The 14,974-nt window shown below is 41.4% G+C and overlaps 1 protein-coding gene and 1 non-coding gene across 4 annotated transcripts; both read left to right on the top strand.

Annotated features, from left to right (window-relative positions):
- Positions 1-9,551: 9,551 nt before the first annotated feature.
- On the top strand, positions 9,552-14,448 carry RPL21 (ribosomal protein L21). 3 transcript variants are annotated; one of them, XM_027677831.1, is made up of 6 exons: positions 9,552-9,644; positions 11,031-11,109; positions 11,659-11,720; positions 12,781-12,893; positions 13,550-13,700; positions 14,312-14,448. In XM_027677831.1, exons 2-6 carry the CDS (start codon positions 11,043-11,045, stop codon positions 14,399-14,401), a joined length of 483 nt encoding a protein of 160 aa, XP_027533632.1. In that variant the 5' UTR covers positions 9,552-9,644; positions 11,031-11,042; the 3' UTR covers positions 14,402-14,448. The 3 variants fall into 3 exon arrangements, with proteins under 3 accessions (XP_027533632.1, XP_027533633.1, XP_027533634.1); XM_027677832.1 differs by lacking the exon at positions 9,552-9,644 and adding an exon at positions 10,053-10,074; XM_027677833.1 differs by lacking the exon at positions 9,552-9,644 and adding an exon at positions 10,361-10,382.
- Positions 12,953-13,084, top strand: LOC113965036. Its single transcript, XR_003533410.1, has one exon. It is a non-coding gene; the product is annotated as a small nucleolar RNA SNORA27 (small nucleolar RNA).
- Positions 14,449-14,974: the final 526 nt, after the last annotated feature.

Raw genomic sequence — 14,974 nt, 5'->3', positions numbered from 1 at the left:
AGTTAAAAGACAAAAGATGCGACTAAACTAAACAAAAATTTCTATAAATGTAAAATATACATCAGTTAAGAGACATGTCCAACAGACTGTAAAATATAAAAATTTAGTTGTGGTGAAAATAACAGTAAATTTCTAAACTGTTATCACTGTTTGAGTCTTTAGACTCCTACTAGAATGTGGAATTCTAACTGAAAATAAAGTTACAATTGGTAGAAAAACAGTCCATTTATAAAATGGTAATTCTTTTGAAAGATGACATTGTATTCTGCAAGAGAAGTGTGTATAGCTACGTCTCAGTGATCTTGTTATAAAAGGACATGGGCTAGGCTTGAAAACAGTAACTGTGTGCTTTTTGACATTGTTCTTAACAGAATCTTTTGGATAAATAGGGCCACAAGTATATATACAAAGAGGGCTTTTTAATACTGTAATGAAATGCTTTCAGTAATAGAAACTGTTCTTTAAAAATTAATGGCTTTGATTCTTGACACAGGCGCTAGAGAATCCATTGTTTCGGTAACTCCAGTTTCTTCTCATTGTGAAAACTTCAGAAGTCAGTGACAGTGCTCTAACACTAACTCAGAAAATCCATTATTAGAAGTGAGAAGTGCAAGACACTTCCTCAGTCTCTGTGTTCTCTGCTAGAATACCAAGCAACGCTTCCCACTGCAGTCCGCAAGATCATACTTTTGTGATCTGCGCAGCAGTTTTCCAAAAGCCAGATTAGCTGTCATGTAATAACAACACTGATGCACAATCTGATAACAGGCAGCCTCCAGGTGAAGAGTTTGTATCATTACAGTCTCCCCCACTAATCAGTTCTCTACGGTACCAAGACATAAAGGAAGCTGAGGAGGAATATGTAAACCAGCATGCAGATAGTTATGGAGTAGAAAAAATTATCAATAAGAGGTAGAAAAAATACCAGAAACAGCTGTGTGGAGATAATAAAATTGTTAAAGAGCATCTACTGTTAACAGCCTGTGTTTTTCATGACACTAATGGGTGGATAATTACTTTTGTTTTAATTGAAACATATGTCACAGCAATATGCTATGCTTCCGCTGATCTAAAGCTATTGTTCAAGTCCACATTGCAATCAGTTCTCAAACAATGCTCTGTTTGTCAGCAATACAGAAGTAGAATGATTTTGATTTCTTCTCTTGCAAGATTTAGACCCTGGAGAACCCATAGTTCCCCTACATACTTGCAGATGGTCAGTTAAATACTCCCATCTGGTTATACTTGTTTTTCTCTGGTTACACTTATTTTTTTTTCTAAAAACAAAACAGAGCAAAACAAAACAAAAAAACACACCGAAAACCCATCCCCCCCAACCCAACCCAACCAACCAAAACCCACAAAAAACCAAAAAAGACAACCCACAAAACCAAAGGGAAAAAACCCAACAAATTAAAAACCCAAATCCAACAATAAACCACAGGTTACAGCACGAGCAGCAGAATTAATAAAGCTCAATTTCATATGGGTTTGTGCCCTGTGTCTTTACACTGCAGTAATCTGGGCATCACCTCTTTATCCTGTATGGCCTCATTTCCTCCTTCCACTTCCCCTGCAATTTTGTTTCCTTCTCTCTCCCTGCAGCACTTCTTGCCATTTGCCTGTGGGATTTTTTTCCCTGTTTTGTCCCTTCACCTGCCTCACTCCCTTGTATAAGCTGTGGCTACCTTGGAGCAGCACATATTCTGATTAGCACACATTGCTATTTTGCATATTCCAGGTATTACTCCACAGCATTTCACAAATATTAATTTATTGATTCTTAACAACAACCCTGCTTTGTATATATATGCTATTGTTCCTATTACATAGACAGGAAAGTTGGTCTAGTTTGTCCTTGATTGGTCATAGCTTGGTCAAGTTTTTCCTTTGCAAATTCTCTGTTTCACTTCTCCTTGACTGACTGTTAATTTGTTCTTTTCTGGATGTAGTGTTTGTTCAGAGCAGCTATTGTTGTCTCACTGACAGAGGTTGTCAGAGCATAGCCAACTCTCATTGTTTTATCACAAACCTTGTGATATTTGATAGTTCCCTTGCAACCACAGTTCCTGGGTTCAGGTGATGAGGATTACATGAGAAATTCACCTTTTGCTTATTATAACAAGTTTGTGGCTCAATAAGGTAGAAAGCTGAAAAATGTGATGGCAGGACTGAAAATGTTCAAAACTGGGTGAAAATAAATGCACATGTACTTTTAAAAAAAACAACTATTTTAAAGCATCTATGATGTCACGGGGTCTGTCTCAGGTTCATCATTTAAGGTAATGGTATGTGTAAGACTGCAGGAGCTACAGACCATTTCCCACTTTGAAAAGGTGGCTGGCCTGCAGAAAGCAAATCACTCAGTGAAGGCTGACATTTTCTGATCACGGATTCAAACACTGCTAAAGCACCAAGGAAAAAATATATAATTGGAGTTATAAGCACATGTGAAGTGCTTTAATGCAGATAAAAGTGTGTTTTTAACTCCTGTAGTTTCTGTATGTGATCCTTCTTTTCCTTTCAAGAAGATGCTACGAAGGCAGGATAGGATTTTCTTTTAGCATCCAGAAGATATGTAGAACTAGAGTCAAGACAATAATGTTTATTGAAAGATTGTTACAATGAGTTTGCAAATACTTCATGCATTATTAAAAAGAGCATTTTGTAGCACTCTTAAAATTGTAAACATTCTACTTTGTCTTTATGTATTCATACAGAAAAACAAATTTAATCCGGCATAGTTGGGAGATAAATTTAAATTTGTGCTTACTGGAATTCAGCTAACACTAAGTAGAAAACATTCCTTTACCTGAAATAAAACTAGCAATATTTTATATAACCCTTCCAGCAAGGCTCTTTACCACTTCAAAAGCAATTAAAAACAATTATGTTAATGGCTGTGATCAAAACAATCAATGAGAAACACAAGTGGCTACCTCAGATGCCAATATGCTAATACAATGCCAAAGAGTATTTATAGAATAGAGAATAATTCCACCCACATTTTTACTTTATGCTATCAGACATGCTGCCTTTTTAAATTACAGCACCTGATGTTGAGAAGTTGGATGCATCATAGAGTCGAAACAATCTCTGCCATCTATGGAGGTCTTTAGTCCAACAAAGCAGATCCAGCTAAATCAGGTTGTTCTGGACCATGTTGAGTTTTAAACAGCTCCAAGGATGTAAATTCCATCATCTGTCTCAGCAACCTGTTTCAGTTTTTTGACTACCTTTATATTATGTTTTTATTATCTTGAGTCAGAAATTTCCCATGTTATAACTTCCGTGCATTGGCTCTTGTCTTTGTAGTCTGCACCCTGAGAGGTGTCTGTCTCCATCTTCTCTGTATGAGACAGCAGCAGAAAGATACAAGATTTCCTTTTCCTCTGCCACATGAGCAAACCCAGCTCTTTCAGCTTCTTCTCATGTGTCCCGGTCCTTTCATCCCAAGACCAATCTTATCTTGGTGGCCCTCCACCAAGCTTGCTCCAGAATGTCCATGTCTTTTGTGCCCTGAGGAGTCCAGAATAGGATGCATGTTCCATATATGGTCTCACAAGTGCCAAATGAAGAGGAAGAATCCCTTTTCCCTGCTGATTGACCTCTTGCTAACACAGACCTTTTCCCTGCTGATTGACCTCTTGCTTCAGCTGGCTGTAGCTGCCTTTGCAGAAGGGCATACTGCTGTCGGCCCACCATGATCCTCAGGTCCTTTTCAGCAAAGCCCCTTTCCATACAGCCAGCCCTCAGCCTGTCCTGATGCATGGAGTTATCCCAAGCCAAGTGCAGGACTTTGTGTTTGCCTGTCCTGAAATTCAAAGCTCCTGTCACCCCATTTCTCTAGACTCTCTCAAGACCCTCTCAATAGCAGCCCTGCCCTCCATTGATTTGACTGCTCCCAACAATTAGTTATCACCTGCAAAATCACCAAAGAGATAGCATCCAAAATTTGTTTTGTAATATAGTTTCAATGAGATTTCACCAGTTTAAACCCAGTGTGCCATTTCGATAACCTGTTCTTATCTATGATGCTTTACATCAGGCATTACATTTCAGCAGCAAAGCTCATATTCAGATCTACTTAAAGCTAAGCCGCTTTGCCCTCCAAAGTTAAGCTTGTCTTGAAAAATGCATTGGCATAGGTTAAGCTTCTGTCGAAATCATACTTTATAGTGAAAAAAATACACTCACACTAGAAATCAGATAAGGAAAGGGTCAACTAAGTCTGGCCCTCGCCAGTTTGCAGTTTTTCCTGGAGTGTATTTGTTTTGCTTTAGCATATTTTAAAGTGATTAAAGGTCAATTCTGTCCTGTTTATTACTTATAGACAAAAACTCTTTGAAGACACTGAAAGTTTTGCCTGAGCAAAATCATCAGTATATAATAACTGATTTTGTGCCACTGAAATTACTGAGGGGCCTGACTTTGCACAGGTGTTGGTCTAAAAAATTGTCTCCTAGTTCCAGGCCAGCAGGTTAAGGAAAGCACTGAAACATTTACAGCCAGAAAAAAAAATCAACCCCAGGAGCTTCATGTTTCATGGATTGTGATCATCTTCAGTAACAACAGAAAGTATCTCAGAAGTAATCAGTGCACAGTAAGAAAGTTAACTGGGACTGTTGTGTACAAACTGGATCACTGAAAATCAAGAGAGGTGTGTGGGAATGGGAGCAAATGCACAAAGCCTGCTATGTGTGTGTAGGCTCCAAGAGCATGGGTTACTTAGCTTAGTAAAATGAGGGTGTAAAGGAGGTATTATTCTGTGTAAATCATTACAGAAAAAGGGCAAGCATTGCTGTTCTTCCAGCTAGAAGTACATATAAGATCAGACATAAACAAATGAAGAGAAAATAGCATCCTAATCATTAAACCAGTTATTTCTTAAACTGTAGTTAATAGCTCCCAAGAGGTCTAGCAAAGGGCTCAAGGCTGGATTGCGGAAGATCAGATTTTTAAAAATACTTTTTAATATTAATTCTATACTTATATTCAATACATTATCAAAAGAAAATCCCCACAAAAATCCCCACATTATGCAGATTTACTGCTGGCAGCAGCTCAGGTCCTCCATGACAAAGGAGCAGAATTACCTGTAATTCCAGCTGCGTCAGCCTAACAGTGGCTGATCACCTTTAGTCAAAACAAGTAAATGTACAGTGAAGCTGATGGTGACAATATGAGGAGTTGATTGTTCCTGGCTAGATGGTTTGGACTCAGGAGAGGTTACTCAGAGACAAAAAGGCAGCTACGCAAGAAGTTTTAGAAAACACTGCATTAATGAAACCAGTTGACTGAGAAGGCACTCTGTTAGCAAGGGAGGAAAGGTACATTAATTGCTTTTGAAATGAAGTCTGATATATCTGAAGTTTGATCAATGGCTTATACTATTTGGTACCCGTGAGAAGCTGGTCACAGTAACACAACAGCTTCCTTGGAAGTTCCTGATGATTTCTGTATGGGCAGTACTGCAGTATTCACTGATGTACATATAGAAAGTAGAATGCTATGTTAACCAAATAAGCATTTGAATCACAGAACTTGTTCACCATTTCAGATTTTATGTGGCAGTCTAGATAAAGATGGAAAAAAGGCCAATTGTTTGCCTCTAGTGTCAAACTACCTGCATCTAGTAACAATTTGAATAGGCAATTAATGTCTGAATAACATTACTATAATAAAAACTTTCACTAATGTGTGACATACTGGGCCTCATCACAATTCTTGGTCTATACAGTTTTTGCCTTTTTATTTCTCTCAAAGGCTATTTTCCATTCCTTTCTCCATGATGTGCCTCACTGGCAATGCGCTTAGTACAGCCACCTGTACTGGCACTGGTGCGATTCCAGAGTCAGCCCTTTGAAGAAGTTTGTCTGTACTGTCATTTTTGGAAGGCAATTGGTTGCTTAGACACAAATTTTATTGATTTTAACTCCCATGAAACTAGGCTCAGGCTTGTATTTACAGAATGGGTTTTGTGGATGAAGAGATGAACTGACTACAGAACTAAAAATGTTGTTAGAATTAAAATCATTGGGGAGCTGAAGAGACCATGAAAGGGACAGGACCGTGACTCTGAGATGCCATATAACATGATCATTCTGGAAAGAGTGAACAATGGAATAACAGGGTCAACTGAAGAGATGACACAGATTACTTTGGTCAGTAGCTTTTTGAGCAAAAGCGCAGTGTAGACATTGTGTTTCTGTGCATAGGGTAACTTCACACTCTTGATTTTTAATTTAGATTCTTGGTTTTGCAGCATTATCACAAGAGGAGCTGGCGATTTCAGTCCTCTTTATTTAATACCTATTCTCAGTTATTTCTGTTAAAATTTTGCTCCATTCCTAATCAGCTATCTTTTTTTCCTTTTCATGTACTGAATGCAGTATGCGAGACACAGGAGACCTACACCCTACTGAAAGGGAATATTTTTCATTTTTCACCTCAAAGCCCTTTACAAACTCTCATTAATTTAAATTCCTTCCATACCTCTGCTGAATAACCCAACACAAATTGAATGTCACACTTGAGATCTCTGTGTGTATCACTTGGTCCTTTGAGCGTAGGAGCGAGCCAGATCCCACTGTGCATTAAAATTTCAGTGAAGGATTCCTGACAACCTCATGTGCAGAATCATCATAGCACATTTATTCTTTAGAGAGAGCTCTGGTCCAGGCAGAAACAAAATAGGGCTCTCCCAGAGAAGATACCAGAGTCCTGACTTGGAGACTGAAAATGGTTGTTTTTTTGGCATGATATTTTCCATTCTGAAAAACAAAATTATGTTTATCTAGTCCCCACTCCTCTGACTTCTAATGAGCTCTTCCTTTCAAGTTCCTTTCCCCAGCAACTTTTGAACTAGCTCCCCTTGAAGCTGTTTTCTGTGTCTTGCTCTACCTCCAAGTCAGGGAGAGTGGGAGGGAAACAGTCTACCACAGTGCAGTAAGATTTTCAGAGTACAATAATGGGTGGAGCACCAGGCTGGGACATTCATGGTGTTTTGGATCTTTGCGTTAAGCTGGGCGTTGCTACTCGTGTTTACCCCAGTCTTGAGTACCTGGTGTTTCTGAAGCATAACCTGACATGGTGCTTGCTCTATAGCCTAGAAGAAATTGGAATCTGGATCCTACAACTGCAGTTTGATCAGGGAAGAGTAGTTTAGGCTGGGTTTTTGAGAGGATGAGGCAGGGCAGTAAAAGGGGCACCTGCAGTCTGAAATGTAGAGGTGCAGGTCTCCCCCACATCTGCCTGGCTGCTAGCTCTGGTTTGCAGACCAGAACTCACCCCACAACTTGCGTAGCTTTATCTGCTGGAGACAGCCATTATTAAGAAATCCTTTTGTGAGCAACATACGAAGGCTCTGCAGTCTTTAACTGCTCATCAGGTCACAGTTTTGGGAAACCACGTATCAAATGTTGGTAGATAGGATGGACTGCTGGACTTTTGCATCAGATCCAGACAGCATGCCTAGGCAGTGATTCAATGGAGACAAACTGTGAAACACGATTGTTTCTTTAAAATGTGGAGCTAAAGAAGGATCCTGAGAATGTGCCAATCAGGGTAAATTTATGAATAAAAACATTACTGAAATTTTGAATCAACCTGTCATGCAATTTATTCAGGAAAAAAATATGTAGCACATCCTGAATGTCTTACTTGGCCTCAAATAAAGCAGAGTTCAATAAAGTTCACAGTTACTGCTCCCTTATGAACTACACTTTCTATATGTGTTTCCGTACATCTTCCGCATGTGGACATGAGTTTCAAGATGTGGCATTGCTTCCCCATCCCTTCCAGGTTGATGTGGAGATTTGCCCACTATGTAAATCACTAGTAAGAGTAAGGCATTCAGCTCATTGCAAATGCCTAGCTTCCTTTATCCAATAGTGCCTTTTATGATTGGGCTTCCTGTCTTGTCTTTGCTTGATATCCTTCCTGAAACCTATCTGTTGCCAATACACTTCCTTATCTAAGAGCTGTTCAGGCTCCTAACGATCATCATGCTTGGAAAAGTTTCATAGTACCTAGGCTGAATGCATAGTAAATTATATAGTTTTGCTCGGCATAGATATCAGGTGCTTTAAATTCTAGATTCTTCATGGTGCAGAGCTGGAATACAGACATGTTTTTCTAAATATAACACTTTGCTTCAAAAGATTTCGTGTGGAGACAGGGCCTGTCTGTCAGAACATGCCCTGCCAGGTAGCTCTGCAAGCAGACCCTGCAAGCAATCCTCCATATCCACTCCTTCGGTCCATAAATATTAAACTAGTTTTAAAGTGATGATGGAAAGGGCTTGAGTTTTGCAAGACATCATTAGTACAACTGTGAAGTTAGTCAAAGGATCAAGTATGTTTTTATATGCTGCTTTAAGTAATCATCCCTCCCCTAGATTAAATATGTGCTTTGTTCATTCAAAACAAAAATTTCTGCAGTAGGGCAACTCCTTGCTGAGACAAGTTTTGAACCATTCCTGCTTGTTTAGCTTGGGGGAAGGAGGCCCTCTCTTGTCTCACAGCAATCAGCTTCCCATGGTGATTCCTGTCTGCTCAGATACTGAGGATGTACAAACAAAATGAGTCACTCTGCCAGCTCTGGAAACTGCTCGCCATCCGCTTCTTTTTCAGGCACTTGTGGCCCTATAAAGGCTCTTTATGGAGAATTCATGTGTTATTTATCTGGTGGGAACATCTGCCACACAAATTGGAGATTATGGCATCATAATAAGGAGCAAACCCATTACAACAATAAGACACCCCAGATTTGCACTGCCTCTTCGCCTCTGCTGTTGGCTTGCTTCTCCCACCCCATTTCCCTGCCCGGGAATCCGGGATCTCCGGTCTGGCAACCGTGACTGGCACACAGCCGCGGTAGCAAGCTCACACTACCGCGTATTTAAATGTCGGTGTGCTACTTTAATGTCGTGAAACAACTTGCTGGCTGCTTATGTTTTACATTTCCAAACTTAACTCCTTATGGAAGGCGGTCCGGTTGCTCACCGCAGGACTCACTCTTCGGGATCCCTGATAGACACCTGGCTCGTTTTCCCACTTCCCTGCCACTCCCACTAACAAACCTCTTCCAGCCCCGTGTCACAGAATCGCAGGATCACAGGATGGGGCAGGTTGGAAGGGACCACAGTGGGTCATCTGGTCCAATTTTCCTGCTCTAGCAGGGTCATCCTAGAGCACATGGCACAGGATTGCATCCAGACGGTTCTTGGATATCTCCAGTGAGGGAGACTCCGCAACCACTCTGGGCAATCTGTTCCAGGGCACAGTCACACGCACAGCTGAGAAGCTCTTCCTCACGTTCAGGCGGAACTTCCTGGGCAGTAGTGTCTGCCCGTTGCCATGAAAACACACGCACAGACATGAAACCCCCAGCAGCTGTCCCCGCTTTAGCCCGAGTCACACTCCTATTGAGGCAGCCCTGCGACTGTTTTTGGGGATCAGCATCCCAGGGGCTGCCGCCCCTCCCAAGAGCATTCCGCCCCGGCGGGTGGGCGGGCGCGCGCCTCCGCGGCGCTTTCCGTCAGGCGCGGCGAGGGCAGCCCCTTGAGGGCCCCGCTGTTAAGGGTGGGCGCGGCGCCCCGCCTCCTTCCTTTGGAGCCGGGCGCCATTTTGTGTACGCGCAAGGTGAGCGCTGGGGCCGCTTCGCCGCTCCAGGGGGACACGGCGGGGACACGGGGACGGGGATCCGGGGGGGTGAATGTGGCCAGGAGGATCGCGGCCAGGGGGATCACGCTGCCGGGAGGGGCGGGCGGGGGCCGCTGGCTCCAGCAGGGGTGGCACGGCCTTGTTAGGGCGCAGGAGGGAGCGAGCAGGCCGCGGGCTGCGGTGCGGGCGGGTGGCCGGGCAGGCGGCTGCTGAGGGATGCAGGGAGGAAGAGAGGGAGGAAGGGGGCGCCGAGACCGGCCGTGGGTGCAGGAGTGGAGTAGCGGGGCCCCGCCGGGGCGGCAGCACGTGGCGGCGGGGCCCGGACATGGCGCGGCCGCCGGCGGGAGATGGGGACAAGGAAGGCGGCAGGAACGGCGTGTGGGCTTGGTGTCAGACTTAATACTGACCTGTAAATGTGGTAGTGGAGATCGTGCCTTTCGAGTACCTTGTGAAGAGAGGTTGAGGGAGCGGGGAGTAGCCGACCGGGGGCAGAGGTTTCACGGATTTCACAGAATATTCTGAGTAGGAAGGTGTCTTTGGCAGGGGCACGTGGCAGGAGCATGAGACAACCGGCTGAAGTGAGGATGAGAAGCTCGGACTGGATATGGATATAAGGGGAAAAATGTTCATCGTGAGAACATCCAGGCCTCCAGACAGGCTGCCCAGGGAGGCTGTGCAGTAGGGTCTAAAGGGAAAGCCATAGGAGGAGCGGCTAAGGTCACTTGGGAAGCTTAATTGAAGTTTACGACTTTCTCATGAGCGGAAGTGGGGGGGCAGACACTGATCTCTGGTGACCAGTGACAGGACGCAAGGAAATGGCATAAAGCTGTGCTAGGGGACGTTTAGGTTGGATATCAGGAAAAGGTTCTTCACCTGGAGAGTGGTTGGGCAGTGGAACAGACTCTCCCACGAAGTGGTCACAGCACCAAGCCTGACAGAGTTCAAGAAGTGTTTGGACAGTAGTCTCAAGCACATGATGTGATTCTTGGGTCGTCCAGTTCAGGGCCAGGATTTGGACTAGTGTTGGTTCCTTCCAACCCAGAATATTCTATGATCCTTTAAGGGTTTCGAGACCTGATGGGCAAAGCCCTAAGTAGCCTGGTCTGATCTCATAGTATACCTTGCTTTAAACAGGAGTTTGAGCTGGGTGACTTGCTAGCATCAATTCTAACCTGAGTTACCCTGTGGTAACTGATTGCTGGTGATGTCTTAAATGAATAACATTACTTGGAGTGATGCAGCCATTTGGGAGCAGTGTCATTCTGAGTAGGCTTAAAGACTCTATTTTTCTGAAATACTTGAGAGTGCCATCAAATTTTAGGGAGTGAACTAGTAGTTCTGAATAATTTGCCTTCACTTTTACAGTAATCGGCCAAAATGACGAACACAAAGGGAAAGAGGAGGGGGACACGTTACATGTTCTCAAGGCCATTTCGCAAGCATGGTGAGTATACTTTGCAGTAAGAACACTGCATCAGGTTACTCTGGGGAGCATTTGTGAAGCAGTGTCTTGTGCTAAAGGATTTCTGACAACTTGGGCTGAAAACTGTAGAACAGTATGCAGATAAACCCTCAGTTCTTACTGCAAATACACTGGTACTCTGACTGCTTGTCGGTAGTAACAATGCTGATTCTGTCAGTGCCTGAAAATTAATTTGAAGGTGAAGAAAATATTTCAACAGTTATTTATACATACAGTTTTTTGCGTCTGAGCAATAAACAGTGATAACATTTGCATTTATAATGAAGTAGTAAATAGTAAAATGCCTTTTCAACTTTGGCACTAGGAACACAATTAAAACTTATTTTTCTTGAGTTGGATTTTTTAAAAATTGGAAATGTGTAAAAAGGTAATTACTGCTTTAAAAAAAAATGGTTTGATCTTTGGGGTATTTAGGAAAATCAAATGCGTGATTTGTGTCCCCCATCCTTTTTTATGTGTGAATGTGAAACTCTTGGCTTTATAAGTATCCAAATGTGTATCTCTTAACAGGAGTTGTCCCTTTGGCTACCTATATGCGGATCTACAAGAAGGGTGATATAGTTGATATCAAGGTACTTTCTGCAGTGCTTCGTAGTTAAGCTAAAATAGTGTAATACTATTCAGTCTCCAGTTTCTTGAGGTGTCTTTTTTTGTTGCTTGGGTCATGTGTGTCAACACAAGTACCCCTTGCTCACTTTTGGAGCAATACTGGAATGACAGTGCTACTGATCCAGTAATGCTTCAGTATCACGTGCTGGTTTAGGTGGGGTTTTTATGTATAATTTGGCTGATGCTGTGTTCAGCTGAAAAACTTGAGTCAAAGATACCATATCTAATGCTCGGGTTGCTGTGTGGTGCCTTTTGGCACTACTTTTGTAGGAACCTCAGCTGTCCCTTCAGTAGATATTGTGTTTTGCCCAACTTGAGCCTGCTCTTCTGAAGAGGTGTGATTTATGGTGGGGAAGCTCATAGTTACATCTCTTAAAATAAATATGTACAGGGGTGGTAATTGCAAAGCCATATTAAAAGTAGAAACGAAGAAATAAATGTAGGGATACATCATATGTATTAATACAGGGGGAAAAGTGAAGCAGGTTTCCATCACTTGATATTTTTTAGAATTTGTTTTTTAAAGTCAGCTATATTTTCAAAATTAGGTTGTAGTGAATCTGAAAACGTTTCACCAAGGACTCCCACTTTGTTGAATCCTTTGGTTTTGTTTGAAATGCTTTGTTCTTGTATCAGTCACACAGAAGACGGTGTATAATTTGCTTGTTTGTTGTTTGGCTGTTGGAGAATGCACTCTTCAGAATTGACATTTCTTGATGCACTGGGGCTTGATGATGAATGTCTCTTGTGATTGCTTGCTTTTGGTGAAAGCAAAGTGATCAGTCATTTCACCGACACTGAAAGCAACCAGAATTGACATAGCAAAATTTGGTAGTCTTCAGATATAAAATGCATGGTTATAAATTCTAGCATACGGATAAAATAGGAGTATTTTTAAATGAATCTCAAATAATTTGAAACATATACTTTAAATTACTTCTGAAAGAAAAATCCTTAATACTACTACTTTTCCCTTTTTTTTTTTTCCTTTTTTTTTTCCTTTCTTATTTTACTTCTTAACAGGGTATGGGTACTGTTCAAAAAGGCATGCCCCACAAGTGTTACCATGGGAAGACTGGAAGGGTATATAATGTTACTCAGCACGCTGTGGGCATTATTGTTAACAAGCAGGTTAAGTAAGTAATCAAATTCTGTGTATTGAAACTTCGCATTTGAGAAGGTTGTTCTGTAATTGCACCCTCCTTTCACTTTGCCAGTTAGACAGTTATTGTCTTGATTGGTCATTCAAGGTGGGTAAAGTGTATTTCCTTTTAAAACCCAAGCAAATGATGCTCATTTGACTTGGATCCTGTCAGAGGAAACAGTTTTTAGTTTTCTGAGTGGCATTTTAAGTGACATTACCTAATGGGTTTTTTTCAGCCAAACTTTCATGTTGGTAGTGAAGCCCTTTTCAAATATTAGTTTGTAGCTGTATCCAGCCAGATTCAGCTGGATTTTGTACAGTTTAGTCAGAAAAAGAAAAGTTGGTATTGCGTTGCAGGAACTGGACTGGAGTACATTGGTGATAAAATTATTTGTTTGTATGCTACAAGGCTAAAATTATGTATTCTCCACTATTTTAATTTGAAATGGTCAACACATTGTTATATACTAATAGGCTTTTCATTATATCTGATGTGCATCTGCAGCTATTTGTTTTGAGGTATTGCCCTTTAAAGACAAATAATCTATAATTGAGCTTATGAAGTTTCTCATGTAAGGGCTGTAATTCTAGGTTTAAAGGGACCTGTTTTTCAAGTGCAATAAATTGAAAACTGATTGCCTTTTTTAGGGGCAAGATTCTTGCCAAGAGAATTAATGTGCGTATTGAGCACATTAAACATTCTAAGAGCAGAGACAGCTTTCTGCAGCGTGTGAAGGAAAATGAAAGGAAGAAAAAGGAAGCAAAAGAAAAAGGCATTTGGGTTCAACTGAAACGTCAGGTAATGTGTCTGTTGGGTTCGCAGTCCTTCTGAGGGAGGTTGATTGTTTGAGTAGTGTGGCAGCACACAGTGCATCTGGATCAGAGCTGTGTGATACGTTTGGTGCTGGAACAGAACTGCACTTGCCAGGATGAAAATTGTAGTCTTGGCTGTGAACAAAGGGGCAGATGCTTCCTGTTCTGTTGCTGATCTGCAGCAGCAGCTCTGGATGATTTCTAGGATCAGTAGCAGTGTCTTTGGTTTAATTGAATTTTTAGTTGCAACAGGTTCTGTTGTAACCCTTTAAGAAAAGAATTAATAACCAGACTTCAGAGAGGAGGTAGCAGCTGTTATTCTGGAACCACAGGGTACATCACTCCACGGTCATTGGGTTGGTGACTTGGTGAGAGTAAAGTGTAGGTTTTTTAATTCAGCAGTGAGAGTCAAGCACACTTTGTAGCAGATAATTTTCTTACTGCTATTCCCTGAATCAAATTTTAGAGACTAGGAGTGGTAAAATTTCTGTAATTTTTATATAATACTGTGTTAAATGGTTGTCAGAATGTATTTTCTGTAAGTTTGCTTTTGAGCTTTAGTGCCATGAGTTTTCTTTTTTATTTTTCTGTTTACAGCCTGCTCCACCAAGAGAAGCACACTTTGTGAGAACTAATGGCAAGGATCCAGAACTGCTGGAGCCAATTCCCTATGAATTCATGGCATGATGCATGTATAAAAAAATAAATTAAAGATCTGGTTTTGGACAAGTGTATGTGATTGTGGCTGATTCACTTAGGGGTTTTTTTGTGTTTGAACAGATGCTTTAGAAACCTTCTCTTTTATTGAAGGTTATTTATTTAACTTGCATTACCATGATGCTTAGTCATTTAAATAATTTGCAGCTTTTGCTGACGATTTTAGTCATTTACATAGACTATACATCATGGGAACACTGAAATCTGCTAGTGCTTAGTAATGATCATGAGGTAATATGAGAGGACATGGAATATTTCACCAGCAGACTTCAGAACATGTACCAAGAACTGTCCAGACTCACTTGAAAGTTCAGCTTTTGGCTAAGGGGCTTCACAAATACCAAGGAATTGTGGAAGCCATTTTTGAAAACAACCTTTGGAGAAATGCCCGCAGACGGATTGTGGTGGATTTGGATTTTTCATCATTGTAACTTGTAGGACGTTTAGAACATCCCCATGCCAATAAGCATTCTTATAAAATAGTGGTCATTTAGAAACAAAACTTTAATTCCAAACCTGCCAGCCGTTATATTTTGATATTTA

Source organism: Neopelma chrysocephalum, unplaced genomic scaffold (assembly GCF_003984885.1).
Source record: "Neopelma chrysocephalum unplaced genomic scaffold, ASM398488v2 Primary Assembly neopelma1_43, whole genome shotgun sequence".
In the NCBI taxonomy this organism is placed as follows: Eukaryota; Metazoa; Chordata; class Aves; order Passeriformes; family Pipridae; genus Neopelma; species Neopelma chrysocephalum.
Note: the sequence above shows the minus strand (reverse complement) of the source record. Positions and strands in the feature narration are given on the sequence as shown.

Bases quoted from the DNA above. Each gene is read 5' to 3' on its own strand.
- RPL21 (XM_027677831.1), top strand. From the start codon at position 11,043: ATGACGAACACAAAGGGAAAGAGGAGGGGGACACGTTACATGTTCTCA. The intron at 11,110-11,658 runs GTGAGTATACTT...ATCTCTTAACAG, and splicing joins AAGGCCATTTCGCAAGCATG to GAGTTGTCCCTTTGGCTACC. The intron at 11,721-12,780 runs GTACTTTCTGCA...ACTTCTTAACAG, and splicing joins GTGATATAGTTGATATCAAG to GGTATGGGTACTGTTCAAAA.